A 27,537-nucleotide genomic window follows, 5' to 3' on the forward strand; every position below is an offset into this window, starting at 1 on the left:
CCTGCATTTGAATCCTGTCTCCACAACTTACCAACCTATATTCTTGGCAAGTAAGTCCTCCGTGTCTGTTTCTTCATCTATAAAATGGAGACAACAGTTCCTAGGTGATCAGGTTTTTACAAGGGCTAATTAAGATAACAGACTTGTAAAGTGCTTAGAAAAGAGCTGTAGTAAGTCTGCTTTCTCTAGCTTATACTGTGATACCAAATTACCCCAAATTTCAGTAGCTTACAACAAAGATTTACCTCTCACTCATCTCACATGTTGGCCACAGCCCTGCTCCACGTGTCTTCCCTGTTCTGGGGTCTGGGCTGAAGAAGCAGGTTTTATCTGGCACAAAAGGAACAGAGCGATGGTGGAACCATGCAATGGTTCTAGAAACTTCTGCTGTGAAGCACTCATCACTTTTGCTCATAGCCTAGTGGCTGATGTAAGTCACAGAGTAAAGCCTGGTATTAACAGGGCACGTGAGGAGGGGGGAACAAATATTCTGAACAAACATAACACTTGAGCAAATAATATTATCTACCACAAGTGCCTGGAGCACGGTAAATGCCATTTACTGTGGCATGTTACAAAAATGTGTTTGTTAAAGAAATAAGCCACTGCACAGTGGCCCAGAACCCTGAGACAGCAGGAGATGTTGAGGAAAGAAAACGTTCAGTGTCCCTGCAGTACATGGTTCACAGGGCTGAGAGAGGTACATGAGGGTGCCTAATTTTTAAAGGCTCTGAAAGGAGGCTAGGTTTTTGCCTATAAGTAAAAGATAAGTTACAGTAATACAAACTTTACAGTCCTGCACTGAACATTTAGAAGTCTACTAGTCACGCCCTGTGTAACACTTATCCAGTAAGACATTCTCTGTCAGCCCTGGACTGAGCTGTAATTGTCATGACAAGGAGAGGACAGAAGGTTTCCTTTAGTAGGTCCAGGCTACCGAAGGTCAGGATAGGGGAAGGGGGCACAGAGAGGAAGGGAAAGAAAAGGAGGGGAGAGAGAGGGCATGAATGAATCAATGAAAGGGAGAGGGAGAAAGTTGTACAATGGACTGATAAGCACTCAATTCAGTGTTGGGATCACAAATACCATGTTAATTATAAGAAGGTGAAAGCACCTTCTAAGGATCTATTGTCGTCTCTTACTTCTACACCAGGTTCTTTCACAAGCCCAGCCCATCTCACAGCTCTAACGAGCCTTGACTCCCCTCTCCAGCTTCTGTCCTGGTTTTCCATGAACCTTCAGAAAATGATCTCATCCCCTAAAGTTCAACTGAAAACCTTGGGCATCAGATGAGTTACTTGACCTGCTGCACTGTACCCTTCTTATGGTCAATCCAGGGAAGAAATCCAAGGGAAGAAACAATAAGGAATAGAAGGAAAGGAAGCATGAAGAGCAGAGAAAGATGTGAAAAGCAGGGGAGGGCACAGAGGACCCAACACCCCACCCTCATTCAGCCGGACGCAGGTCAGGGCTCCAAAAGAGTTCAGATTTCCACAGTAGATTATGCTAGTTCTGTACGTTTTCCCCTCAGTTACACCACGACTTGGAAAGCCAATCAACATAAGGTTCTGCCTGATGCTTTTTCTTTTACAGTTGCCATAAGACAATGTTTTATTTTTTGTCTTTAAAACTCTTGTGGAGGGAAGAGAGAAGGATAAATCATAGCCCACAAGTGAGCCATCCTGACTCCTTCAAGATTGCTCAACTCTCCCCTTCCCCTTCTATGACTTACAAATCCTAAAATCTTGCACCATCGTAGGGTTTTTTGTTTGAAAAGGTTTAAAGATTCCCCACTACCTACGGGGGGGGGGGGGACTCAGACCATCAAAGTTCTAAACAATCTGGTGTGAATCTATGTCTCTAATCTTGTTATTGGGTAGGACAGATTTTCTCTCACACTAAGGTTGCTTGATCACAAGATAATGGAAGCCTGACATACTGTACAGAACAGGTAACAAACGCAGGAAATGGCTAGGCCATAAAGGGACAGATCAAAGGGGAGAAGCCTGGAGTCTAAGAAATGCAGGCCTGTCTGTTCATTTGTGCCCAAATAGCTTAAAGAGGACCAAATAATGGTAAATATGTGAATTGTAAAAAGAGAAAATTGGCAAAAGCAGGCTCTTTCTATTTTAATCATGCCAGAATCAGTTCAGGCCCAAGACTTCAGCTTTTGAGACAGAGTGTACATCCCAGTGGTAATGACTCACGACTATGATTCATAAAACGGCAGAAAATGAAGAAGTGCAGGGATACGGAAGGCTTTCCTGCAGAACCGCAAGAACTTAATACAGTTCAATAAGTAAGCGATGTTTTCTTTAAAACAAAAGGTATTAATGTGTAATAAGACTGCGGGAACTGTGAATATATAAAGTGGCCTCAATTTTTGAAGGTCTCTCACCGAAGACATGAAGAAGAACAGACAAACATGAGGCGGGAATATGATGGAAGCAGGTGAATACTAACACGGTGAAGTACTTGCTTACACTGAAATATCTCCCTTGGCTACTGTAGCCAAAGCTTTCCAATGACAATTTCTCAACTTTCCATGAAAACAGTCATATTTTAGATATTAAATGTTGGTATTGAAAACCAGAATTGCCAAAGGGAGAACACCACAACATTAAAACATGTATCAAGGATACACGTGAATACCTGCAAAGTAATCTTTAAGCAAAACCGAATGCCCCTTACCAGCTAGGCAGCAGCTGGACTCCCTGATGGGTCACAAAACGGAATTGTGGACTGAAAGCTGTCCTGGGCAAATGAGCTCTTTATTGCTACTGGTAAGCTAAACACTACGCCCATCCAAACGCAGGAAAAATATTTAGTCTTTATTCTTTTTTGTGACAGCACTGAAGACAGAAAGTGGGCTCCCACCCAGCAAAATACAATACTGTACTGATATAATTTATCATCTTCCTCCTCTTTAAATCAGTGGAATATTTTAAAGTTATGTATTCATAAATATTTACAATCATACAAGAATTGACACAAGGAGAGGTAAAAATCAGCCTAAGCAAAATAAATCCACCAATAGCTAAATAAAACAAACCAAACCCAACGTTGGCAGCTTTCTAGAAAAGCATGCATAAAAGTTTTGGTTTCCATGACAGCAGATAACACATGACTTATGTTTTACACAAATGGCTCTTTTCTTTAAGAAAAGCTTTCTCTTAAAAAAATGCACAATTGCCAGAATGAAATAAAACTACTTCCTTACTGCATACAGTATGTTAGGGGAACTATTGATTTCAGAGCTAAAAGGTGAAATTTCATCAAAAGGCTTTCTAACATTCCTCCAAAACACTGAATGCCATCTGTGCATTTCTTTTGGTAGTAGGAATTTTATTTTCTTTTTCATATTTTATTTAGCATAAAAACCAAAAAAAAAAAAAAAAAGGGGGAAGTAACTTGATAAATATGGGGAGAGGAGAAGTCACGTTGAGGAAGAGACATCTGGGACAAGCTGTGGCTTTGTGAATCTCAGACTTTGATCCTATATTCAGCGGTGTCCAAACCAAACATTCACAAATACTTTTATATCTCCCTTTATAAATTATCCTTATCTAAAGTATACCATATTATATTAAATATTTCATAATAAAAATGTGGTTTTCTGGAAAAAGTCAGAAACAAAATATTCTTTAAATTCAAAATAAGCACTAACATCTGCGGTACAGCATGCAGTAAAACTGGTATAACGATCGCTGACATTAATCATTTTGCGTAAGCACGATATCACCTAATCGCGGTGGAGTAACAATAAAGAATGGGGCTGATATGAAGATTTATCAGATTTGTGTACACGGTAGGAGATCAATAATACTGGTTGGATTAGTTACTATAAAAAGTGAAAATTCAATTGGCTTAGAGGTGTTTATTAATAGTGGGATTATTTAAATGCTAAATACATCTGGGAAGTATAGTCCAAATACTGAAGAATTCTATTCACTCTTCTGAAATTAGGAATTTAAATGCTAAAAATCTGTTAAACTTCTGACTCCTTTAAAAAATTAATTCAAGCACCTTACCACCTGTTAAGCACATGTACTAGAAAAGACTGACCACAATACATACTTTAGGTTTTTAAAAGACTAGAAAGAGAGGGAAAATGCTATCTCCAACTCTAGAGCATTAAATGTCACAAAACGAAACTTTCTGAGGTGACAGCAAGAGCTCAGTTTAAAACCAGGAGTTTGAAATCACAATAAAAAAAGAAAATGGGATGTCTTAAAGCAAATGAGTCACATGAGTTATTAAAGAAGGGTTCAAATTCTGAGAGCAAATCAATCAATAGTAAACTAACACAACGAAATGTAATACAATTAGGTCCTTTTCATATTTTCGAATCCTTTAGGAAAAGATCCAAAAAAGGGTTTCAAGATTATTACTGTTAAGAGAAACAGAATGCATCATGAATGAAACAGTAAGTTCGCATGCTGCTCTCATTACAAAAGTAAAGAACTATATTTATTGTTTACAGGCTAGTTAAGCTGCTGTCAATCATGCTGACAGTTCAAGTGGGGACAAGAATAGACTGGGGAGAGCCTGGCAATTGCGCCCAACAGGACTGGTATGACCCGAGGCCACCCTTAAGTCACTACAAGTCTTAAGAACACCAGGTGGTTCACATGGCTTGAAGGCCTCACAACAGAGGTCAGCTCTGTGGTCCTGAAGCCAATCAGGTATCTGAGTACCTGAGAAAAATGTTTAGGGAGGGGGAAACAAAGTGACTTCAATCCCCAGAATTTTGGCTGGAAGTTGTGGGGAGTGAAGGATTAAGTTTTGTATGAAAAGCACAAACACAGACAAGGAAAAATATAGACAGCGTAAAGGAAGGAGAGAAGGGAGCAGGCTTTAAAGTAATGACCCAGTGGCCCAAAATACCATTCACCCAGGAAATAAGAACAGATAGTGATAACTTACTTAAGATGTCTGCAGTGGAATGCATACGTATTTCCAAATCCCTTCCCTTTGATGTTATACATTTTACTATGAACCTAGTAATTTTCTTAGTCTCTCTGAGAAAGAAATTAAATCTACATTCCATATACCCTAGTTATAAACTTATTTTTATGTCAATTTGGAAGTTCAAATTTAAGTGGATGAAAAATAAAGCTCAATTTCATGCTTTAGACTCTTTTCTGATATCTCATAAACAAGAGTTTAAGACAGACATTTATTAAAATAAAATAAAATCCTACATAGCAGTAATGGGGACGGGGGTGGGGGGGTGTAAAATGCAGGCATTCTGGCGCCTTCTCCGGCCTGCACCCTGATGAGTCTTCTGTCAGTTCCAATCCACCTGACTTTCCACTTAACCTTATTTTTCCCCTTGCATGACAATGTCTCTTTCCAAAACAAGCAGAATATCTCTATTTTTAGTAAATCCAACTTCATTTTCTTTTTGTCACTTTTGTCCTACTCATAGTAGGACTACTAATGTAAATTTAAAGTAACAATGACAAACTCAGCTAAAACTTCCAACAAAGTTACCTTGAAAACTGAGACAAAGTAGCCTCTTTCATCTCAATCATCCATGTAACTGGCTTCTTCATCACTAAGGAAGTAGCACTGACACAGAATCTGACATTTGAAGGCAGCTGAATATGACCCATAATCTAAACATGACATTTTCCTGAATTTTCTTCAGAAAAGAGGGGGAATTGGAGGAAGGGGGGAATCACACTTACAAGTCCACTTATGGCTACAATCCAGATGTAGGAACCAGAGGTGAAAAGCTATAAAAGAAAAAAAAGGCAACTAAAAATGAAATTCAACTGCCAGTCACAGCATACTTATTTTTACATAACTGTAGTCATATCCATTTATGTTAAGTCTTAATCATATATATCTTAATATACACAAACAGAAAATTAATATACATTGTTATTTAATAGAAAATAATATATTAATTTTTCTTTTTTTGTTTTTTAACGAAGATCTTCCTCAGCCTTTCTATAGCCTAAAACAGACTGGTTGAACCCAGCCCACTCCTGTCCAAGGAAAATTAAGTGATATTCAAGCATATTCTTATTTACAAATGGACATTAATTGGTTTAAACAAAGTAAAATATAATGTATAGGGAAATGATCAGAAATAACAACATACAAAATACGTAGTCACCATGCAATGCTTGGTGTTAGCTAATGACATATAATATTAGTTTACATAATGCTCTCATTTTAATTCCCCATGATTGCTACTCTAGTTTTAGCTGGAAGACTCCTGCCAGCACACAGGTCCACATTCAATGCTGCTCTGCTTAACTGTTGCTTATTCTCATTCCAGTTCAGCCCAGGAAGAGCAAACTAAAAACTAGCAAAGTCAATTAATGGCAAAAGTAGTTATTATTGGGTCTCACAAAATCTCTCCCTTTGTCTTCCAAATCATTTACATCTGAGCGTTGTGCTCAGGGTGAAAAAAAAAATTGTAAAATCCTAAGACATCTCAAAGTTTTCCTGCAAGAAAGAAAAGATTTGTAGCCTAGTGTCTGCTCATATTTAGATCTTTAGATGGGGAGTTTAAGCACCTCTGCTTATAGAGAAAGAAGCAGGTTCACTGCTGACATTGTGCTTAACGAAAACCTCAAAGTTCTGCACATTTATCGAAGATACATCGGAAAAAAAAAAGGTTCAAAGAAAGAAGACAGATGCAAAGGTAAAAGCTGACAAAGCGCAGGTAAAAAGGAGCCTGACAAGCTGTGCTCTCACGTTAGCTTATGTAGAAACGAGTACTGGCTGCAAGTTTAATCCGCTGATCTAAAATTTAATCCGCTGATCCAGCATGGAAGCTTGTTCAGTGTGAATGACTCTAACAGTAACAAGGATGAGAATTATGTGGAAAAATATTTTTCCGTGATTGTCTTCCAAAAATATAAAGAACAAAAAAAGGAGCTAACACTTTCAAGCACTTACTGTGTACCACACAGGGATCAGATATTAACCTTACTGAATCGTCCTCATCACCCCAGGAGGTAAGCTCTAGTACTAACTCTATTTCACCCGTGAGAAAACTGAGAGCTTATATAATTTGCTCAAAGCCAAAGAGCTGGTGGGTGGGGGAGCTGGGAGCATTCCCCAGGGGTCTGGCCCCACAGCTCAGGATCTCTCTCTGCTACCATGTCTCATACACAAGTAAGAAAAGAATATCATTAATTTTGTCAATAAAAAAATTATTTCATTTGGACTCTTGAGCCCCTTGTCCTATTGCACTCTGGTCCCAGTTGTATCTGCTCACATCCTGACTGTATGTTTTTTCTCGCTGCTGGGCTCCTTGAGGGCAGGTGCCACATCCCACCCTTCATGTTATCCTCCACGGCCCCCCAGCACAGGGCACCACGTGACTGGCTCTTGAGCCATTTGATACTGAAATGACCCCTAACAAACATTTGTGTTCTTCTGACACTGATTAGAGTTATTCATTCACTCATTCATTCATCCATCCAACCATCCATCAAGTGTCCCTGGTTTCAAGTTGTTGAAGAGACAGAGGCATAGAGGGGAGGAGTAGAGGGTGAGAACAGAAAATTCAGGAATAGAATCTTCTCACTCACTTCAAGGTGGGGAGGGGTGGGAGCTGATGCTGGACAGGCAGGAAGAAACCCTGGAGGCCATTCATGTGAAGGATGTTAGATTTTATCGAGAAGCCAGAAGCATCTCCACTTCTACTTTCCAATACTAACTTCTACCTCACCAAAAAAACAAAACAAAACAAAACAAAAACACTCACAATCTCAGAACAACTGATGGTGGCAGCTCTAGAAACATAAATTATTAATTAATAATAGAAACCAACTGACTTAGTTCTTATTTTACCTGTTCAGATTACCCTAAAAACCCAACACTATAATCTCTAATCTTTCAAATGAAACTGTAAGATAGATACTGTTGTTCCCACATTACAGATGGGAAAATGGGGGCTCAGGAAAAGTGACAGAGAAAGAAAATAACTGCCAGAGCAAGTACTTAAACCAAGGTCCACTTGGCTCCCAAGACTTTCCACAACGCTCTACTGAATTCCTACTCTATAATTAATAAAACAATGTCTTTCACCCTAAAGATGCTATGAGCTTTAGAGCTGGAAAGAACTACAGGGTCAACATGAGGCTCTGAGGCTTCCATAACTTGACCCCAGTCTCAAGCTAGTGAGTATCACATCAGAACTAGAACCTGGGTCTCCTGCCAGGGTCCAGGGTACTCTTCTACCATTGCATTCTGCCTTCTGTTGTAAGGTCTTAAAAAAAAATTAAACATGCCACAGCAAATCCTAGCAGTAAGAATAAAATGCAGAAATGGGCTATTAGGTTCTACGTGAGTGTTAGGGAGGCTAAGGGAGAGCGTGAGGATATGCAGGTTGAGAGATGAGGAATAAGCACATTTCATGAGAAACGGCTGTGAGAGAGGTAAGGAAACACCCACCCAGAAGAGCCAGTGGCAGCGCCTGTCAGCAGACTAGAGAAGTTAGAGGAAATGCTAAAGGTTAAAAGGGGAGAGAGGAGGGCATTTCAGTGACACGGGTATCCGGTTTGATATGTGTGGGATAAGGAATGTTATGAGTATTAACCGTGGATCAAAAGGCCAAGCTACACATGGTACCACAGGAAACAGCAGAATAAAAGCTGACATCAAAAGGTGTGAGAGTGAAAGAAAAGTGACAAGTATTACAGGTATAAAACTGAAAATCCTACGTATCTTCTATTCCTGGGCCAGGAACTCAGCAGAGAGTGATCAGCCTTCACTGAATATTGGTAAAGATAACCTTTTCCAATTTAAGTTGAACAGTAAGTCCTCTAGTGGTCTTTGTATCGAACCACGTGGAGAATGGCGGCAGTGCCGTCAAGCCCGCCAACGCAGGAGTTAGAAAGCTGGCAAAGCCTTCGGAGCTCAGAGGCACTGTATTCAATAAATTAATGTTGATAGTGGTTTTTCACTTTCCACCTTTTAACTGTTCTCATTTGTTTCCAGTTCATATTACGATTTTTAAAAAGTCCTTATATGCAACTGTACAACGAAATTAAAATATTTTCCACTGATACAAATTACAGTGAAAGCTCTTATCAGATTTCTAAAGGGTATGAAAGTATTCTAGTACCTTATATACCTTGATGTGCTTGTTCTGTAACACTTCCTTTGAACATTTGATATAGATCATGAAGCCAAACTTATGGGGAAAAAAACATTGTTTTCAAGGAGATCAAATGAGAAAAAGACCAAAAAAAAAAAAAAAAAAAAGATCTGGTTAAAGAAACGTGAACATAAAAATGCATACTGTACCTGTAGTCCCAATATATAAATCAGTGTCTTGTTTGTGATGGACAACGGGCCCAGAATACGTGCCACTTGGACTCTCGGGATGGAGCAGTAAAATGGTACAAACAGAGCAAACACAGGCGCCAGGCTATGCAAACAAATAAAAAAAAATCACTATGGTATAATACTCAATTTAAAGTACCAACGACAAATGTACATTTCAAGTAACACTGCTGATCATTTTATTTCAGTCTAAAAGCATGGTCTTAGATACACAAGTCGGTTTTTCTTACATATACAAGTCGGTTTTTCTTACATACATCATGTTCAAAATAACTTGTGCGTATGTGTAACATTTATGAGAACTCTAGTTATCTAATCCTTGTTGACTCTCCTAAAAATACTGCAAGAAGTAGTTCAGCATCTGGTTCAGCATCTACTAACCAAATGCCAGGCATTGTGACAAAATTTAAAGTTGATGCTATGTTTTCTGCTCACGAGTGGCTTGCAATCTGATGAAAGAGGTTAGGCAAACCAAAAGCAACAAACATTGTAATTCATCACAGTCAAATCCAGTCTTCATCTCAGACTCTGTCCACTTATGTATCACTAGAGCACTTGACTCTGCTCACCACTTCTGCCCTTCCTTCCTCAAATTCATCCCTTCTTTTGTCTTAAACTCTCTTTCTTGCTGGTTTCCCCATGATTTTTCCGACCACTTTTCTTCTACCCTCTCCAGGGTTCTATTATAGTCTGTCTTTTCTTCTTGCTCCAGTCTCTCCTTGAGTAACCGTAAGCCCTTCTAGGACTTCAATTCAGAAAATGAAGTGAGTCCCCCAACTGCCTGCCTGTCCCCTCACCTTAGTTATGAAACTCAATTTGATACCTTCAACCTGACATATTCAAAAGTCACAGGTGTCTTTCTACTTCAAGTCTTATTTCGCTCTAATCCACCCGGTGTTAACACTGCCAACAGCATTCTCTTCCCCAAACACAACTCTGAGCATGTGACACCCTTGTTGAAAACCCTTCCTTCCAGGCTCCCAGTATCCAAAGAGGAAATTCAAACATCAGCATGAAACAGCAAAGTCCTGCAATTCTTCCTTACCAGTGTGGTTTCCCACAACCGTCCTCCTCTCCCTTCCTCTAATCTGGCCCCTCCCGTTCCCCCCACCCCCAGATGCTCCCTGGGCGCATTAGGCTCTTTTGACTATTCATGGACACAGGCTATTCTTTCAACATAAATGTCCGGTCCACGTTTGTGCTTAGGAAACTTAGACTTACAGTGTAAGACCGAGCTCAACTCTTCTCCTCTTCAGCAATTTCTCCAACCCTCCTGGGGGTTAGCTGCTCTCCTCTGCTCAAAGCTACCTCAGTTTCACCGTTTCAGAGAACCGCTGCGCCGCCTGGCACTGTGTGTGAGGTAGTAGGCCGGGTGCAAGGAGCTCCATCTACATCTCTACGTGAGAAGCAGCCCCTGACCTCAAGAAACTAGCTCCAGGACTGCAAACTCCCATTCTTCCAAGGGCCAGGCAGGCAACGCGAATGAGCAGTGTGGTTTGGACACACACTCACACCCATTATTCATTAAACACTTGGCTTAATTAGTCTTCTATTTTCCTTTTTTTCTTTTTTTGGATGAGTGGCATTGTACAAAGAACTATTTCTTTACCACAAGAAAAAAGCAAAAAATATTCTTCACTTCCACAGAGAAATGTTCTCATTACCATTTTGGGGGAAACGCAGGACCCTCCTGGCCTCCTGTGCATTTTCAATTTTCCCATCTTTGATAAAGATCGTGTTATTAAAAAAAATCATTCACTGTCTTCTCATTTCCATTAAAAACAAAACAAAAGCAAACACACACTGAAAATGTGACCAATGGCAGCAGCATCAACAGGCACCTGTAAGAATGTAGAAAATACTAGAACAGGGAATCCCTCCCACCCCCACTGAACACCTAAATGCCAGGAGCTGGGTCAGGGTTGCAGAAACGGAGGCGGGTAAGACGCAGCCTCTCACAGTCTTGTAAGAAGACGACAGGGACAGGGCAGCAGAGGTCTGCAAACAATGTGGAAGACTGGTCTGGGATGCTTCACTCATCCAGCCCTCCTCCTAGACTGAGTACATCCCACGGCAGGGAAGGAGGTGCATCCTCCTGGCTCTCCCAGCATCAGACACAGCGCCTGGCACAGCATAAGAGCTCACTGAATTTGGGGCCGTGAAATAATCCTTATTCCTAAACAAATATATGATCCACGTTTGAACTAATAACTACATAGGGTTTTTTTTAAAGTCTCCCATTAGATTATTAATTTTAAGAGAAAGCACCATGTTCTACTTAGCATTGCATCCCCCTATTGCTTAATGCAGACCCTTACATATAATCAACCCTTGATATTTGGATTAAAAAAAATTAACAGCGATTTTAATGAACAGACTTATTTAAAATATCATTCTAAATACTACACAAAAAATCTTGTGTTTTTTTCAATTAAACTTATCTAAACCCAAACACAGTTGATGTAGTACTGTGCACCCTTTTCATCAAAAAGTACCAGTTAATCACTCCTGGGCTTAAAATCCTCCAGTGACTCCCCACCCTAGAGTAAAAGCCAAAGTTATGACAAAGACTTCTGAGGCCCTGCGTCCCCCAACCCCAATCTAGTCTTCTACTTTGTAGGCTCCCCTACTCTCTCACTGCTCCAGTCATGCTGGATCAGGGCGTGTCTCACTAGCAGGACCAGGCACGTGGTGCTCCAGCGCACGTGCATCTGCTTCCCCCTCTCCTGCCCAACCTCCCACTGACAAGTGCATCACCCGCTCCCTTACACCCTTCAGGTCTTCATTCAAATGGCACCTTCTCCAAGAAGCCCTCCCTGACCACCCCCATTCCAAATGGCAGCCCCTGCCTACCTCACAGCCCCACCCCCACCCCGCATTCTCTATTTCCTGTCCCCACAGCATCCATAACCTCCTTATTCACTGCAGGACCAATTTATCACTGTCTCCATGATGAGAACAGAAGCTCAACAAGGGCAGGACTCGGGTCAGCTTGTTTGCTGCTCCAGCACCACCCTCTGGAACTGCATGAGGTAGCTGCTCAATGAATAAAGTGTAAAGATTGATGCTACAATAAAAAAAAAAATCTGAAGCGGAGTTCTTGCTTGAGGTTACACTTTCAATGTAAACTAAGAAAATATTGATAGGAATTTTAATGACCACAATTCATGTCTAATATACCAATAGAAGAAGTTTCAAAATTCCTTAGAAGTTATTAACCACTGTGTAGTTTTAAATGGTGACTAAATACTAAACCACATACACCCATAATATAAAAGCACACATTTCAGACCATGGTTACACAGGTTGTTTTGTAGAAATTTTCCACTGCTATTTCTATACACATTGAGTGTTATTAGTCACTGACCAGTTTTTCTCTTTTCCTTATTTGATGACAACATCTGCTCTTTATATTGTCAACAGTAACTCAGTTTGACCTTTTCGTTTTCCGAATAGCTAACTTCTGGTAGCCCTTCTGGTTTAAGCATATAGGACTGAAGTACAGAAAAGAGGAATACAGGTTATCAAGAATTCATTCATTCGTTCAACAAATGTCACTAATATTTATTGAGTATCTATTATATACTTCACAACCGTACTTGACAGAGCGAATAATAGAAACAGTTCAGGTCACAAATGTCCACCTTACCACTACTACAGAAAAGGACATCAACTCTGCTTTTATAGTACAACTAAAGAAATCCTGGTAGCTTTCAACAGCAATAAAAATGAGATTTATGAGCTGATGAAATTATCTCACGCTAAAAGCCAAAAGCACCCCCAGGGCAATTACCCCATCACCTCCTCCTCACACACCTGGCTACTCTAATACAAAACAAACAAAAAAAAAAGGAGATCCAGTTTGCTAGAACATTTATTTCACCTAAGCAAGTTCATGATATAATAGTGTTTTACATAATAAAAACTATTTCAGAAATTAAAAACCAAAAGCCAACAGGATGGCTTTTTAACAAACTGAAAAACTTCTCAACACTGTCTTCTTCAATCCAAGTTTTAAAGAAACTGGTTCTAGAAGATTTTATCATACTGATCCACCAAATCATAAAATCTCCGTATTTCCCCCTCATGGGATTTTTGTACTAGGAATTATCTTGGTGACCATTTAGTTCAATTCCTTTATTTTACACGCAGTGGAGTGGAGGACCAAAGAATTCAGGTGAGTTGATGCTCTTCTGTTTGACAAGGTTTCTCTTCAGATCTTTGGCACTTTAGAGCTAAAGAACCTAATAAGCTTCTAGATGGAATAATACCACTGAGAGGCCCAAGGTCCTCAGTCATTCTGACAGAATCCTGGAGTGGAAGGGCCACTGGGGTCCAGAGTTACAACTTCCTGCCAGATGATTCAATTCTCTCTACATCATCCCTCAAAATAGTCACCTAGTTAATGCAAGCACCTCAACAAGAGACCACCTATGCCATTTTTTAATGATCCCAACCTGTAGAAACTACTTTCATGTTTTGATTTGAAAGCTGTCTCCCGTAACCTCCTCCTATTGGCTGGCCTTCTACTCTCAGGAAGACTGACACATGCAACCTAAACCCTTTTCCGTGAGAGCTTTCAAACGTGTGAGGATAATGATCACGTCCCCGCTGAGCCCAGACGTGCTCAGTCTATTCGATCATTTCTCCTAAGACCTGGGATCCAGACCCCTCAGGCCCCTGGGCATGCTCTAGGCCACCCGTGCCTTCATAAAACGCAGCCCTTTGAGCTCACTGGGAAGAATGGCCGGATCATCTTTCTTGTTCTGAGTACTGTATTTCCATTAGTTGAGCCTGCAAATCAACTGCATTTTGATAGCCATGTGACATTGCTGGTTTAAACTGAGTCAACTAGAACTCTAAGGTGAACAGTGAAGGTCTCCTTCATCCTGTGCACAAGAGGCAATTTTAGCTGTAAGATGCCCTCTTCAGCTCTTCCCTTGTCATACGTGTGTTCACGTTGTCACTGGTCAGTCAGTTGGTCTCCTGCCTGAAAACACCGAGTAATCATTGCACACATGCAAAAGAGCATCTTTCTTCCACTCACCACAGAAACTTTTGTTTCTTTCTCATAAGCTGTTGATAAGATAACAGAATGAGTAAACTAGTCCCTGCACCAAGTTTCCAGGCAGACAGAACTGTCAAAATTGACACTTTTTCCTTAAAATATTTTAAAACTCATACTTTACACGTAATATGAATACAAAATCATTAGTAACTATGATTCTCTTTTTTTCCTGGTTAAGGTTTATTGCTTCAGTCTCTTAATACTTAAAACATTTATAGAAAAATTTATAAAGTTCCACAGATATCAACAATTCATAAATTCCAAGGGGCTTTTGGTAACTTTTTTAAAAAAAATCACTAACAGAAAAATTTCACTTCCCATTAAAAAAAAATGCATACGCACATGAGGCTCACTGATCATTACTATGCTCAGTCACAGGGTGTCAGAAAAAAGCCACCACCATAAAAGGATGTCTGCATAATCTCTCTTAAAACAACATGCCAAAGTTAACCTACTTCAGTTTGGGTGAATACTGACTGCTAACACAGAGGCCCCAACAAGGCACAGAGAGGTAAGTACCAGAAATTTTGCTTTTCAACAAAGTCTTTTGAGTTAAGAAAAATTTTTAAAGCTTAATTAAGGTTTAAGGTAAAAGCTGTAAACATTTCTAACAAAAATTATATCATGAATATAGCTAAGACTATCTGGCAACCGGCAGTTCTAATAAGCTGATTTTAAGCTAGGTGAAAGCAATGGATCATGCCAGAATATTTTTGTCAAAAAGAGGGCTTGCTTTGTACTTCTGTGCAAACTCACAATTACCAAAAATTGTATCGAGTATTAATCATCAAATAATGCCAGTATTTCAGGATACTTTACAAAGGAACAAAATTATTTTAAAATAGAGTATTCCTGCACTTATATGTATTGTATTTACAATGAATTATTCAACCAATTTAAAAGAGTATATTTTACTATTTGGTCATGCATCTATCTACATAAAAATCTTTGCTACACTTCTTTTACTTCTATACTTTTATACTTTCTATTACTTCTCAGGATAGAATCCCAGTAGTAGAACTACTAGGGCAAAGGGTATACATTTTTAAGAAGAATCTTTAGATATAAACTTATATTTTTCAGCTTACAAAAACACTGTACCAATTTACCCTCCCAACAGTGACAGTCTCGGCTTCACTGCTTCTCAGCCAACATGAGTATTTTAATTCTAAATATAATCTATTAATCTAGTAAGTGAAAAAGAACATTTCTGTTACTTGCTTTACATTTATTTGATGATCAGTAAGGCTAAAGACATTTCTACATTTTTTTTCTAGAACTTCTTTGTGCTTAAAAAATATCGCAGAACAATTAATTATATGCAGTGGGCTGCTAATATTTATGTCCAGGTTGGGGATGGAGGTAACAGAAACTCTTGGTAAAATACAAGCTGTGCAGAGACTTCCTCTAAAGGAGGGTGTTTTGGGGGGTTTTGTGGGGCAGGGGGAGGTCTCACTCTAAGCACAATATAGTGTCATGGTTCAGAGCGCAGGCTCTGGAGGCAGGTTTGAACCTGGACTCCATCATTTACCAGCTGTGTGACCTTGGACAAGTAACTTCTTGGACTTCAGCTGCTTGGTCTGTGAAATGGGGAGTAATGACACTGTCTGGTGCTTGTAACACTGGCTCGCATATTAAGTGTGAGAGAACTGCCTGCTGTCACTATGCTCTCTTCCCTTTGCCTTTTAAACCACCACAGGATGAATCCAATAGGCAAACTTTCCTAGCCCTATCACTTCTGTGGGAATTATTTTCTTGAACTTATTTGCAGACCCTTACGGAATATTTTACATAAAGACTGAGTCTATGGATGACTATACAACTAACTGTGTTTCCTGTCTGGACCTTGCATTCACCAGTGCTTCGGGGCATGTTTTCTCTCGGGGGTTAATTGTACTTTTTGGACATAACACTGTTCCACAAAGCAGCCTCACTCGACGCTCACCTGTCATGTGGGGGCGGTGGTGGGAATTCCTTTTATAAATTACTTTCAACCCTCTTCTGGGAGCTTTTCAGTAACATGACCAGTCATTTAATGGAATAAATATTAACTCGGGTCACTATATGACTTTCATTCATTCATGCATTTCATAGGCATTTATTCAATATCTATTGCTGCTTGGTTCTGAAACACTCTATAGGATAAAATGTTGTGTAATATAAGCCATCATCCTTAAAAAGTTTACATCTTAAAAAAGAGATCACCACTCAGTGAAGGAGTTGCCTAGTGACAGCTTTCTCTCTGCTACAGTTAAGGGCCTTCTGGAGTTGTTAAAAGGCCCTAAGTGTGTATGTGCTGAGGATGTGTAGAACCCTCCAGTCCATATAGTTTCCTGGCTTTCCAAGAAGTTAGTGAAATTCAGGGCTTCAATGTAAGACGAAATAACCCATGTAAAAATCCTCTGAAAACTATAGAGGTAACAAAGACCCTTGTGGTGTCTTGAAAGCCTGAAGAGAAGAATAAAAACATTTTGTTAAATACCTCCAAATACTTAAATAACAGTATAAAAGTAAATTAATAGCATAAACGCTATCCTAGGTATTTACCATCTTCTTTCAATGGAAATTTCAGGCTAAGTTGTTTTATAGAAATACTATTAAAAATGGTAAAATCTAAATTCATTTATAAAGCTTACTTTAAAACATGCTACTAATAAATGAATAGAATTCCTTATGTATATCAACTTATTTTCCTCCTTCGCTCCCTCTTCCCGTTTCCCCAGCTCTCCTAGTCTCTCTAGTTCACACTGGTATATGAGCTGTCTTCCTTTTATGTTTTTTTACCAATAACATCAGATCATGTTGGAAATAGGAGCTAATTAATAATTAATAGGAGCTAATAAAACTTATCACCCTGAATGTGATTTCTGGAGCCAAACTGCCTGGACTGAATCCTGACATGGCTGTGTCTTTGGGGAAGTCTCCTAAGAGCTGTGCGCCTCAGTATCACCACTGGAAATGGATTTGTGAAAAGTTCTGTGAGGTTCAGTGAGTGAACGTATGCAGAACACCCAGGGCAGTGCCTGGAACACAGTCTGTGCTTAATAATCCTGGTTACTATTGTTAATCAAATGCTTCCTATAATCTAATAAAGAACCTCTGAGGACCAAGAAAGCTGGGATTCTGCTATTCCTTAACTGTATTTACTGAGCACCAGTCACAGGCCAGCTGGAGAGGCAGAGAATTACAGCACAGTCCCCACTCACAGGATCCACAGGCCAGTGGGAAATGGAAAAAAATCGACACTATAAGTGCTGTTACAGAGCATGTGCCCGGTGGGGCTAGGACACCCTACCCGGCCCTTCTGTGGGGCAGGGGAGGGGCTGTTGAGGGAGCAGTAGAGGGTAAAATCAGGGGAGCTTCCAGGAGCACCTTATTCTGAAGGAAACCTTGAAGGAAAGTAGGAGCAGAGGATACAGGACAGGGGAAAGGGGGCGCCAGGGAGGGAAGAGGTGAGAAAGGAAGAGAGCTGTGAGAGAAGGCGGGACATCAACAGACTGCAAGCCGCCCAGATCCAGGGGCCGGAGCCAGGGAGTCGCGAGCAGGAGGATGGCCAGAGAGCCAGCTCAGGAGGGACATGGAGCCAAGTCATGATGGAAACTGTGCATCACAGCAGAGAGCATGTGGTCTGCCCGGGGTCAACGGGCACCGCTGGACAGGTGTCGTGAGAGCTGGGGCAGCAGCTCCAGGGAGGAGCAATGGTGGAGGTGGCCTGAGAGCAGCAGGGGAGTGGGAGCAGCACACACAGGCTGATGGGCACACAGAGGTGCACAGAGCAAAGGAGAGGCCGAGGGCCTGGGCCTGAAGGCCCAGGAATTGCTAACTGACAGCAGGCAGCAGGGGGAAGGGAGGACACGGAGTCCTGGATGCCTTCGTGATCCCTGGCTCGGCACCTGTCCTGAGGGAGGACCTTGAGCAAGTGCCCTCAACTCTCCAGAATTCAGTTTATCCATACAATAAGGATATTTAATGTTTCTGGCTGATTTCTATGAAATAATAGAGACAAAAACCAAAACCTGAAACTCCCTTGAACTTTAAGGAGAAAAGGTACACACTATTTCGAGAAACACTTTGGACTCAGAGGATGAAGATTATACTGACTCAGATCTTCATTATCAAGAGTCTCTACAGATCATGCAGTAGTAGTCCACACAGAGGTCAGCTCATGCCACCTGGAGACACAGTGTCTGCACTGACACGAGTATTCCGGTGGGATTCCTTTTTCTTTCAGTTCCTATATAGTTTTCCAAGTCCTATATTTCAAGTCCTTAGTGCTACCACCTCCTTTGTCTTCCTCTCTGATAACTTTCACATCATCCTAGTCAGCATTAAAGCTGCCAAAAGACACATGAGGAATAAATAAATAATCAGGGAAAAGTGAAAGAAAAGTAGCTGGACTATGTAAAACCCCCAAATGTGCGTGTGGGTGTTTAACCAAATAACTCAAATGTCAGGGACCTTTCACTTTCCCATCAATTCCAATGTACAAGTTTACAGAAGCTGATGTGTCTCCATTGAGTGCCCCCTGGGTTCAGGACCCCACAGAGGCACAGAGAGGGCAGAGCAGACTCGCCAACGTGGTTTTTCCTCCTGTCTTGAGGAAGCTCTCTGTGCACCATCCTGTAAGTGACCCTGTGCAGACCCACAGAGAGGTGGTCAGGACCAGACTAGGTCACAGGGTCAGCAACGGGGTCACACTTCCACAAGCCAGAGTGAGCAAGCGAGCTCCCCAGGAAGCAGGGGAGACAGGTGCCCCCAGACAGACTGACCACAGACAAGCCGACTCTGAACATAAACACCAGTACGTGTGAGGGTCCATCTGAGAAAGTGTAGGCAGCTGTCACCTTTCTGGACAATGTTCTCTATATATCCTCCCCACAAAATCAATCTCAGACATAGCTATGCATTTAGGACTCAGAGCTGGTTGGGGAACAAAAAAACACCTGATAGTGCAGAAAGATTCCTTTCACCAGGTCACCCGGGTGTGTGCTGACTGGGACAGCAGTGGACTGGAGTGGACATCTGACTTTGTCAGTGAAGGGATGAGAGGCTGGGCCTGTGCTGGCCACAGCCCGCCTGTGCCTCGGGGTTCTTCCCACAATCAGGAAGGAATGCTTCACACCTGCCTATTTTGCAGGCCAGTGGGACACACACGGTTCCAGTGGCCACTGTTTAGGCAACTTAAATGCAGGTGAGAAACAGCACTGATTGAGTGCTGGGCCCTAGTGTGTGTGACACTAGACCAAACTCAGATGTCCCTGTCTGCTCAGCTTCAAGAACAAGGAGGCTTTTTCAACTGACAAATACTTATACAACTAGGTAACTGGAGGAAGAAGCAATGATTCTTTCTTCCACAGAGCAGTCTGTCCTCAGTGGCACTGAACACCCTCAGCCTGCCGTCCTGACCCATCTGGGCTTGTCCACTTCCTCAGGAGATGAGTCCTTCTTATTCCACTGAGCCCCGAGCCTTCCTCTGCCCTCTCCTTTCCCAGTGACTTCATTTTTCCCCACTGCAGAAATTTCCCTGAATCTTACCTTTCCTCAACAAAATAACCAGGGGACAGTGTATCAACAGAAATTGGACAAAGAGGTGGGTCAGACAACACTCATCCTTTAACAGCAGACAAACGTAACGTGTGTCTGCACGTCCACTCTGTGGCTCTTCGGGTTGTTTTTGAGAGCGTGCTCCTGGGACTTCCTCTTTGGGATGTGCCACTGTGGGCACTTTGAGTCAGATCCTCTCAATGTGCAAACACCGACCTGAGCAGCCTTCACCTTACAGAGAGGTCACCTCCTATATTTCAGCATGATTTGACCCATTTGATTCATTGCTAAAGCCTGAATTTAAACAAAATTACCAAAAGTTTAATTCTTTTTCATTTAAAGAGTTGATGATTATTAAGTGAAAAAATATCAGGGGTAAAGGTGACATTTCAGGAATCCTAACACTAAAAGCTGGTATTCTAGCACTTACCAAATCTTTGAATATAATAAAGCTTTTATTCTGTTTCTGCCACAAATAAAAGCTAAGAAAAAAATGATCCAAGCAAGTAAACTGGGTATATAAAAGTATCCTGTGAAAAATCAGAAATGCCTCCAAGTTGGTATCCAGGGTAAATACGTCCAGAGTACAAAATACATTAGCTACTAGAAAATTTTCTTAAATGCGAATAAGTGAGTTTTGAGGGGGCCTTTTGTTTTTTCCTTTCTGTGGCTAGAAATAACTTGACAGTTCACGTCAACATGTCCGGTTATGCAAAAATGAGATGATAGTGTCTTAAGAAACAATAGCTACTCTATTAGTAATGAAATCAATTCTAGAGAAATCCACACACAGGGCCACGTCCAGAAACCTAAGTGAAAATGCTTTGGAGGATATTTTGCTGTGGAAGAACTTGCTGTTTTACATATGTTAGGATAACAGTGACATTTCAAAGGATCAACAGGCATCGTTACAGAGACAAAACTGAGACAGCCTCCTCTGCTTATTAACAAGAGTGGTAAGAGAAGCGGTGTGGATGGCCACCAGGTCGCTGACTTTCAGGAGGCAGTGCTCCCAGGAGGAATGTGAATAAGGACCTGCACCTGGCGCGGCCCAGGACTACCTGCGCCCGTGGGCAGAGGCTGCAGCCCTCATCCTCGTCTCTCAGGTGTGAGGCACTAAGGGCAGGACAGGGACATTGCACATCTTGTCACTTGGAAGCATTCTGAGGAAATTATAATTGATACAGTATTCGAAAGAAAAAAGATGTAGAACAAACCCTTCTTTGTGCTCTTCTGCAGGCGATCACATGACGAGCCATAGCACTTTCAAGGGTCACTCTATCCTAAGTAACATGTCAGACGCTGCTGTCCAGTAATTATGAAAATGAAAAATATTTAAAATATACTCTAAAATAAATAAATAGGAAAGAAAAGAAGGACTTACTTATGACTAAGAGAGGAAGGATTATAAACAATTAAATGAGGAATCTGCAATCCAAAAGTTGATTAAGGAGCACACCGCAATGCAGAGCAGCAGAACCCAGGTGTGCGGGAGGAGAAAGAGGAAAGCATATTGAGGCAACGCCTCCTTCAGATAGCAGCACACTCCCAACACCCATCCTTCAGTTTTAGGTCCTCGGATTTTAAAAAGTATCATTTCTGTATTTCCAGGATCTATCACATGGAGGAGACACTAAAAACAACTTTTGCTGAATGAAAGAATAGAGTTAGGCCACGGTTCAGGAAAGTAATCCTGAATCCTAAAATGATTAAAGAAAGGTATAAAAGACTGCCTCTGAGGGAAGATGATAAAAAAAATTGAGATTGGTTGATATAACAGTCAAGTATGTGAAAGGATTTTTCTCTCAATTTGGAAAAGATAAAATTGACTAAAACCATAGCATTAATAACACAGGTTAAGCAAGGAATATACTGGTGCTGCTGACTGGTAGAATCAGCCCCCCAGAGGTTACTAAATATTTCAGAGCAGCCTAGATTATCCTTTCCCTCACATCACCTGAGTCAGCCCATTGAAATGTCCACGTTGTGCAAGTGCTCTGACTGATGGGGGATGGGGGCAGGCAGTCACAGGCCTCTGGCCAGTCTTCCCTCGGGGGCTCCGTGACACAGCGTCTGCGGGTCCGGCCTCTCACCTGGGCAGGCACCTCTCCTGCAGTGGGAGCCCTGCTGTCCCCTGGGAGGAAGGCTCCCCTGCTCCGGAACAGCTCGGCCACGTGTGCCCGGGCCATCTGTGTCCAGGTGAGGATGGCCTAGAGCCTCAGCCACTTGGGAACCGCAGACTCAGTTTTTGAAAGGCGGGAGGAAGCAGCTGCCCTGCTGAGGACTGGACAGAGTAGCAGGCTTGAAGCCAGGCTGGCCGAGAGAAGGGTCCAGCGTGATCTCTGCCTTCTCTGACAGTGGCTTCCTCGGGTGGCAAGTAGGTAGGTGACGGCGGTGCTGGGTGCGGGGCTGCTGGGAGGTTCTTTGAGCCATGACTGAAGGATGGCGCCAGCAAAAACCTATTCAGCCTGGATCTGAATGGGGGGCACTGAAAGGCCGGCTCTGACAAGGACGTCAGGTGACATGGCTTTTGTAGGAAGAACTGAATTTCAAAAAAGATTTGTTCAGGTTAAAAAAAAAATTATTTACCTATTTACTTACTTCATGGTCAATTCACGTTCAGTGTTAAAAATTTAGAATATATGAATGAAAACTCAAAAATTACCTGTATGAAATTCTGTTGTGGCGTATACATCCATGCAAGTGTGTTTGTGTGTGTGTGTGTGTGTGTGTGTGTGTGTGTGTGTGTAGTTGCTTTTCTTTCCCCAAAAGTGGTCTGCTATGTACCCGCTTTCCTGACTAACCACCATTCCCCGTCAGGAAACAGGCGTCTACGCCGCCATCTTCCGTGGCCACACAGTCCCCCGCTACCCTCAAAATACTTACCCTCAATGGCTGTACCCTCAAATACTTAACCAATACCCTTGTAGTGGGCGTTTGATTTGGTTGCAAATTTTCACTTTCAAAATTAACACTGTGTTAAACATCTTTTCCTTAACTTTAAAATATCCTGAAACCACCGCCATTTCTGGCTCTACCGGTCGCTATGTTTCACTCAGTGAAGGAGCTGGAAGTGCATCTGTAACTAGCAGGCAATGGCACTTTCTTCTCTGCTTCAGACATTAGTGCAACTTTCCTAATCTCTACAATAATTACTATTCATATGGAGGATGAGAAGACTCCAGTGTATTCCCCACCCCCACGTACTTTAAAGGCATTTCACAGGAACCTGCTTTGAAAGACTCCTCAAAATAAAATATACATGTTGAGGTTTTCAGAAAAAACATTTTTTCACAGAAATTAGAAAAATAAAGGAAGCTCTTGATGCCTGTTCCTAAGCTACAACCCGTGCCTGGAATTTTTACCACTCCCGTGTCCAGTCTCAGTTCTTGAAAAGTTCCTTCTCACGTGAAACCTTTCCCAACTAACTGGATAAAGTTTTTTCTACTCTTATTCCATAATTGCAATTCCCACAATTTCCCTTTCAAGAATTACTTCATTTTTATCCCCACACAAATATAAAGCCCATATTTATTGTTTTCTTGTTTTATTTCCTATTTCATTAATACCTGCAATTATTTTTATTACTTTTGTCTACTTCTTTGGGCAGTTCTTTTCTAGCTTCTTGAGCTGAATTTTTAATGTGGCTATTTACAGTTTTCTAGAAAATAAATGTTCAAAGCTTTGCTTCAATCTTGGATTAGCTCTTCAGCTGCATCCCACAGTTCTGTAGTACTTTTGTCAATTAGCTTTCTAAGCACTTCTGAATCTGCATTGTGATTTCTGTGCCCATGAGTTTCTTAGAAATGTATATTTTTGGACTCCAGATTTATCCTTTATCTTTTGATTGCTGGTGTCTACTTCAGTCGCACTGCACTCATAAGGACTATGAGCTGCTAGCTAGTGATTTTCTGAGATATCTGAGACACCTCTAATGGCTGAGTACTTGGTCATATGTGCAAATAATGTTCATGTGCCTTTAGCACAAATCCTGTTAGCTTTTTAGCCATGTTGGGTAAATCAGAGTGTGTTAAAATCTCTCATTACAGCTGTGGATTTACCAATTTCTTCTTTAAATTCTTTCAAATTTTGCTGTCACCCACATACTTCATGATTATTTTTACATCCTTGGTGAACTATTTTTAACTTGCGTCAAGTGGCCTTCCCTACCCCTACTGATTGTGCCTTGAATTCTCTTTTTCTCATGCAAGTATTGCCACTCTAGCTTTCCACTGGTTGGGACTTGCCTGGTACGTGTTTTCCCAGACCTTTATTTTCAAGCTTTCTGAATCACTTTTGAGTTGTCTCTCTTCTAAGCAGTCTACAGCTGGATTTTAAAACACCCAAACTGACAGTCTCTGTCTTTCAATAGGTGAGTTTAATGTGTTTAAATTTGTTGTGACATTTCCTACCCTCTTATTTCGTCTTTTCTACCTACCACCCTCATCTTGTGCTTTTTCCCATAGTCTCCTCTCCTGTCTTCCCTTGATGAATAAAAAGGTCCTACACTTCCTTTTTTGTCCCCTTTTGCTTTAGGCTGTATTTCCATATTTTCATGACTAACCTGTCAACACTGAAGGTAATGCACACTTTTACCATTAGTGCAATCCTTTAAGAACCCCCATGGTCTGTCAGTATCATTGTTTTACCATTGTTAGAGCTAAGTTAGCAGAGATTCAGCTCACTTAATACAGAGGTCAGAGAGGCGGACTTGTACTCAGCGTTTTGATAAGGGTAGGGATACAATTCTTCCCTTTAATATGCAGTACTACCGGCACTAGATATATTTAAATTTTCCCTTAATTTTGATGACTTTCAGATGAGATTTGTGCGTAGAGATACACCTATCGGTGTATTTTCTTCTAAAAATACCTTCATAGAACTTATAGCTCTGCTCTTCCTTAGTTTTATCAGAATTCAGCCTCATATACGGAGTTTTACTGTAGGCATTTTCCACCTTTCAACTCAGAACTGGAATTTTACCTTAGTCAGTATTTGAAACAAGAAAAGAGTTAAGAAATAATCCAAATACTCATCAAGGGAGTAGGTAAGCAAATTACACAGTAACACACTGGAAGACTATGGGAATCTATCAGACGTCTCCATAAGATCTGCACGTGACATATATATGGATTACGCTGATCCATGAACATGTTAAGTAAACAAAGCAGAACACAAAACACCACACATGTAATGCTTCCTACTGTGTGTAAATGCAGGAATGTATACTGCACGCATCAACGGGGTATCTGTGGATTGACATCATTTAAAATTAATTTAAAATTTTCTCCTTGAAGCACTTAAGTTTTTTCTTTATCTTGTCATTTCTTTTTCTTCTTTTTCTGTCGTGGTTGCTGTGGTCATCTTCATCGTCTTCTTTTTTTTTAAAAAAAAAAAAAACAACAACCATAACTTTCAGTTCCTAACAAAGACCTTAGCTTGTTTCTCATAATTTTTCAGTTAACACAAATCAGATCACTGTGGTAAGTTCATATTTCACTACATAAATGTGTGACTGATTTCATTTCCTGGCAGTGATATGCATTTGGCAAAAAAAAAAAAAAAAGTCCAACTAATATTCAATTTTGAAGCAAAGTTTCATGCCTGTCTGAAATGTGGGGTGCTTTACATGATTTTATTCTTAACCAGACAATGATTCAGAAAAAGGAAGGGGAAATTTCTGCCTAAAAGTTAGTGCATTCCCTCTTTTCACAAAAATACATTTGCCCTATTTAAATGGTTCTATTTCCTTTGCCAGAGCTTTGCCAAAATCACCAAATTATGAGAGTAAAGCTGTTACTATAGAGTATGTAACCATATTTTATATATCATAGATTTTTAAAAATTATATAAATACTGAGAAGTTAAAAGTTAGAGCTATACAGAAGGCAGTTTATTTTGTTTTTAGTTAAATATGTTTTTAATTAGATGTACCCTTCTTGGTTTTTTCTAGAGACCCTGGACACTGCTGACGGATATAAACATGGACAATTTCACAACACATTCTCCAGCTCCTCAGGAAAGCGAGTGTGATCTCTACGCACACCATGACACAGCCAGGATACTCATGCCTCTGCATTACAGCATCGTCTTCATAATTGGGCTCGTGGGAAACTTGTTAGCCTTGACTGTCATTATTCAAAACAGGAAAAAAATCAACTCCACCACTCTATATTCAACCAACTTGGTGATTTCAGACATACTTTTTACCACTGCTCTGCCTACACGGATAGCCTACTACGCGCTGGGCTTTGACTGGAGAATCGGCGAGGCCTTGTGTAGGATAACTGCTGTCGTGTTTTACATCAACACCTATGCGGGCGTGAACTTCATGACCTGCCTAAGTATTGACCGGTTCTTTGCGGTGGTGCACCCGCTGCGGTACAACAAGATGAAAAGAATCGAACACGCAAAATGCATTTGCATATTTGTCTGGATTCTAGTATTTGCTCAAACACTCCCGCTACTCATAAAACCCATGTCTAAGCAGGAGAATGAAAGGATTACGTGCATGGAATATCCAAACTTTGAAGAAACAGAATCCCTTCCCTGGATTCTGCTTGGTGCATGTTTCATAGGATATGTACTTCCGCTCATAATCATTCTTGTCTGCTACTCTCAAATCTGCTGCAAACTCTTTAAAACTGCCAAACAAAACCCACTAACTGAGAAATCCGGTGTAAACAAAAAGGCTCTCAACACCATTATTTTTATAATTGTTGTGTTTGTTGTCTGTTTCACACCTTACCATGTTGCAATTATTCAACACATGATTAAGAAGCTTCGTTTTCCTGATCTCCTGGAATGTAGCCAAAGACATTCATTCCAGATCTCTCTGCACTTTACAGTGTGCCTGATGAACTTCAATTGCTGCATGGACCCTTTTATATATTTCTTTGCATGCAAAGGGTACAAGAGAAAGGTCATGAAGATGCTGAAACGCCAAGTCAGTGTATCAATTTCCAGTGCCGTGAAGTCGGCCCCTGAAGAAAACTCACGTGAAATGACAGAAACTCAAACGATGATACATTCCAAGTCTTTAAATGAAAAGTAAAAAGGAACTAAACCTTGGATTTATAGCAAAGGAAACTGTATGATAAATTTTGCAGAACTTTTCTTATAAAGCAAAATGACTGTTCAACTTCCAACTGGGATTATTCTAAATTCCTTTCATTGGGCACTATTTCTCACCTCCAACTTGGAAGTAAACTGATATATATGTATTTTTTATACTTGAGAACAACATCAAGCAAAGTTCTAATTTGTAAATAAAATACTGTACCAAAAGGGATGGTATTTTAATAACTCTCAGTGTGAAAAGAGAAGTTTTATGTTAATGAAAAATTTAGTCATTCATATTTCCTGCCAATAATTTGGCAAAAGAAAAGAAGACTATTAAAATTGTATATTGCCAATGTAGAAATGTCAATATTGTAAAATATTTTTCTCTCCTTTTTTTGCATGTTTCTTCAATTCCGGTTTCTTTCAATCTTAGACTTTATCTCCTCAATAACAGCAGTTTTTAATTTTGTTCTGAGTCATACAATTTTGTTTCAATGAATTCTTTTGGAATAAAGAGCAAGATGCTACAAAATTATGAGTATGTCCTT

At 40.6% G+C, this 27,537-nt stretch overlaps 2 protein-coding genes across 4 annotated transcripts in view; one reads left to right on the top strand and one right to left on the bottom strand.

The window, feature by feature from the left end:
* The window catches only part of UBAC2 (UBA domain containing 2), a 147,738-nt gene that overhangs the window by 49,999 nt on the left and 70,202 nt on the right, over positions 1-27,537 (bottom strand). The window contains exons 5-6 of one of the 2 annotated variants that reach the window (XM_014568170.2): positions 9,277-9,400; positions 5,694-5,741 (exon numbers count right to left, since the gene is read on the bottom strand). In XM_014568170.2, the coding sequence (XP_014423656.1) occupies positions 5,694-5,741; positions 9,277-9,400 (172 nt within the window). The remainder of the gene's footprint in view (positions 1-5,693; positions 5,742-9,276; positions 9,401-27,537) is intronic. The other variant, XM_014568171.2, reaches the window with a different exon arrangement.
* LOC102511137 (G-protein coupled receptor 183) lies at positions 14,754-27,521 on the top strand. 2 transcript variants are annotated; one of them, XM_014568169.2, is made up of 2 exons: positions 14,754-14,894; positions 25,881-27,521. In XM_014568169.2, the coding sequence occupies exon 2, from the start codon at positions 25,911-25,913 to the stop codon at positions 26,979-26,981; it is 1,071 nt and encodes a 356-aa protein (XP_014423655.1). In that variant the 5' UTR covers positions 14,754-14,894; positions 25,881-25,910; the 3' UTR covers positions 26,982-27,521. The 2 variants fall into 2 exon arrangements, with proteins under 2 accessions (XP_014423655.1, XP_032352619.1); XM_032496728.1 differs by lacking the exon at positions 14,754-14,894 and adding an exon at positions 22,169-22,308.

Source organism: Camelus ferus, chromosome 14 (assembly GCF_009834535.1).
Source record: "Camelus ferus isolate YT-003-E chromosome 14, BCGSAC_Cfer_1.0, whole genome shotgun sequence".
NCBI classification, from domain to species: domain Eukaryota; kingdom Metazoa; phylum Chordata; class Mammalia; order Artiodactyla; family Camelidae; genus Camelus; species Camelus ferus.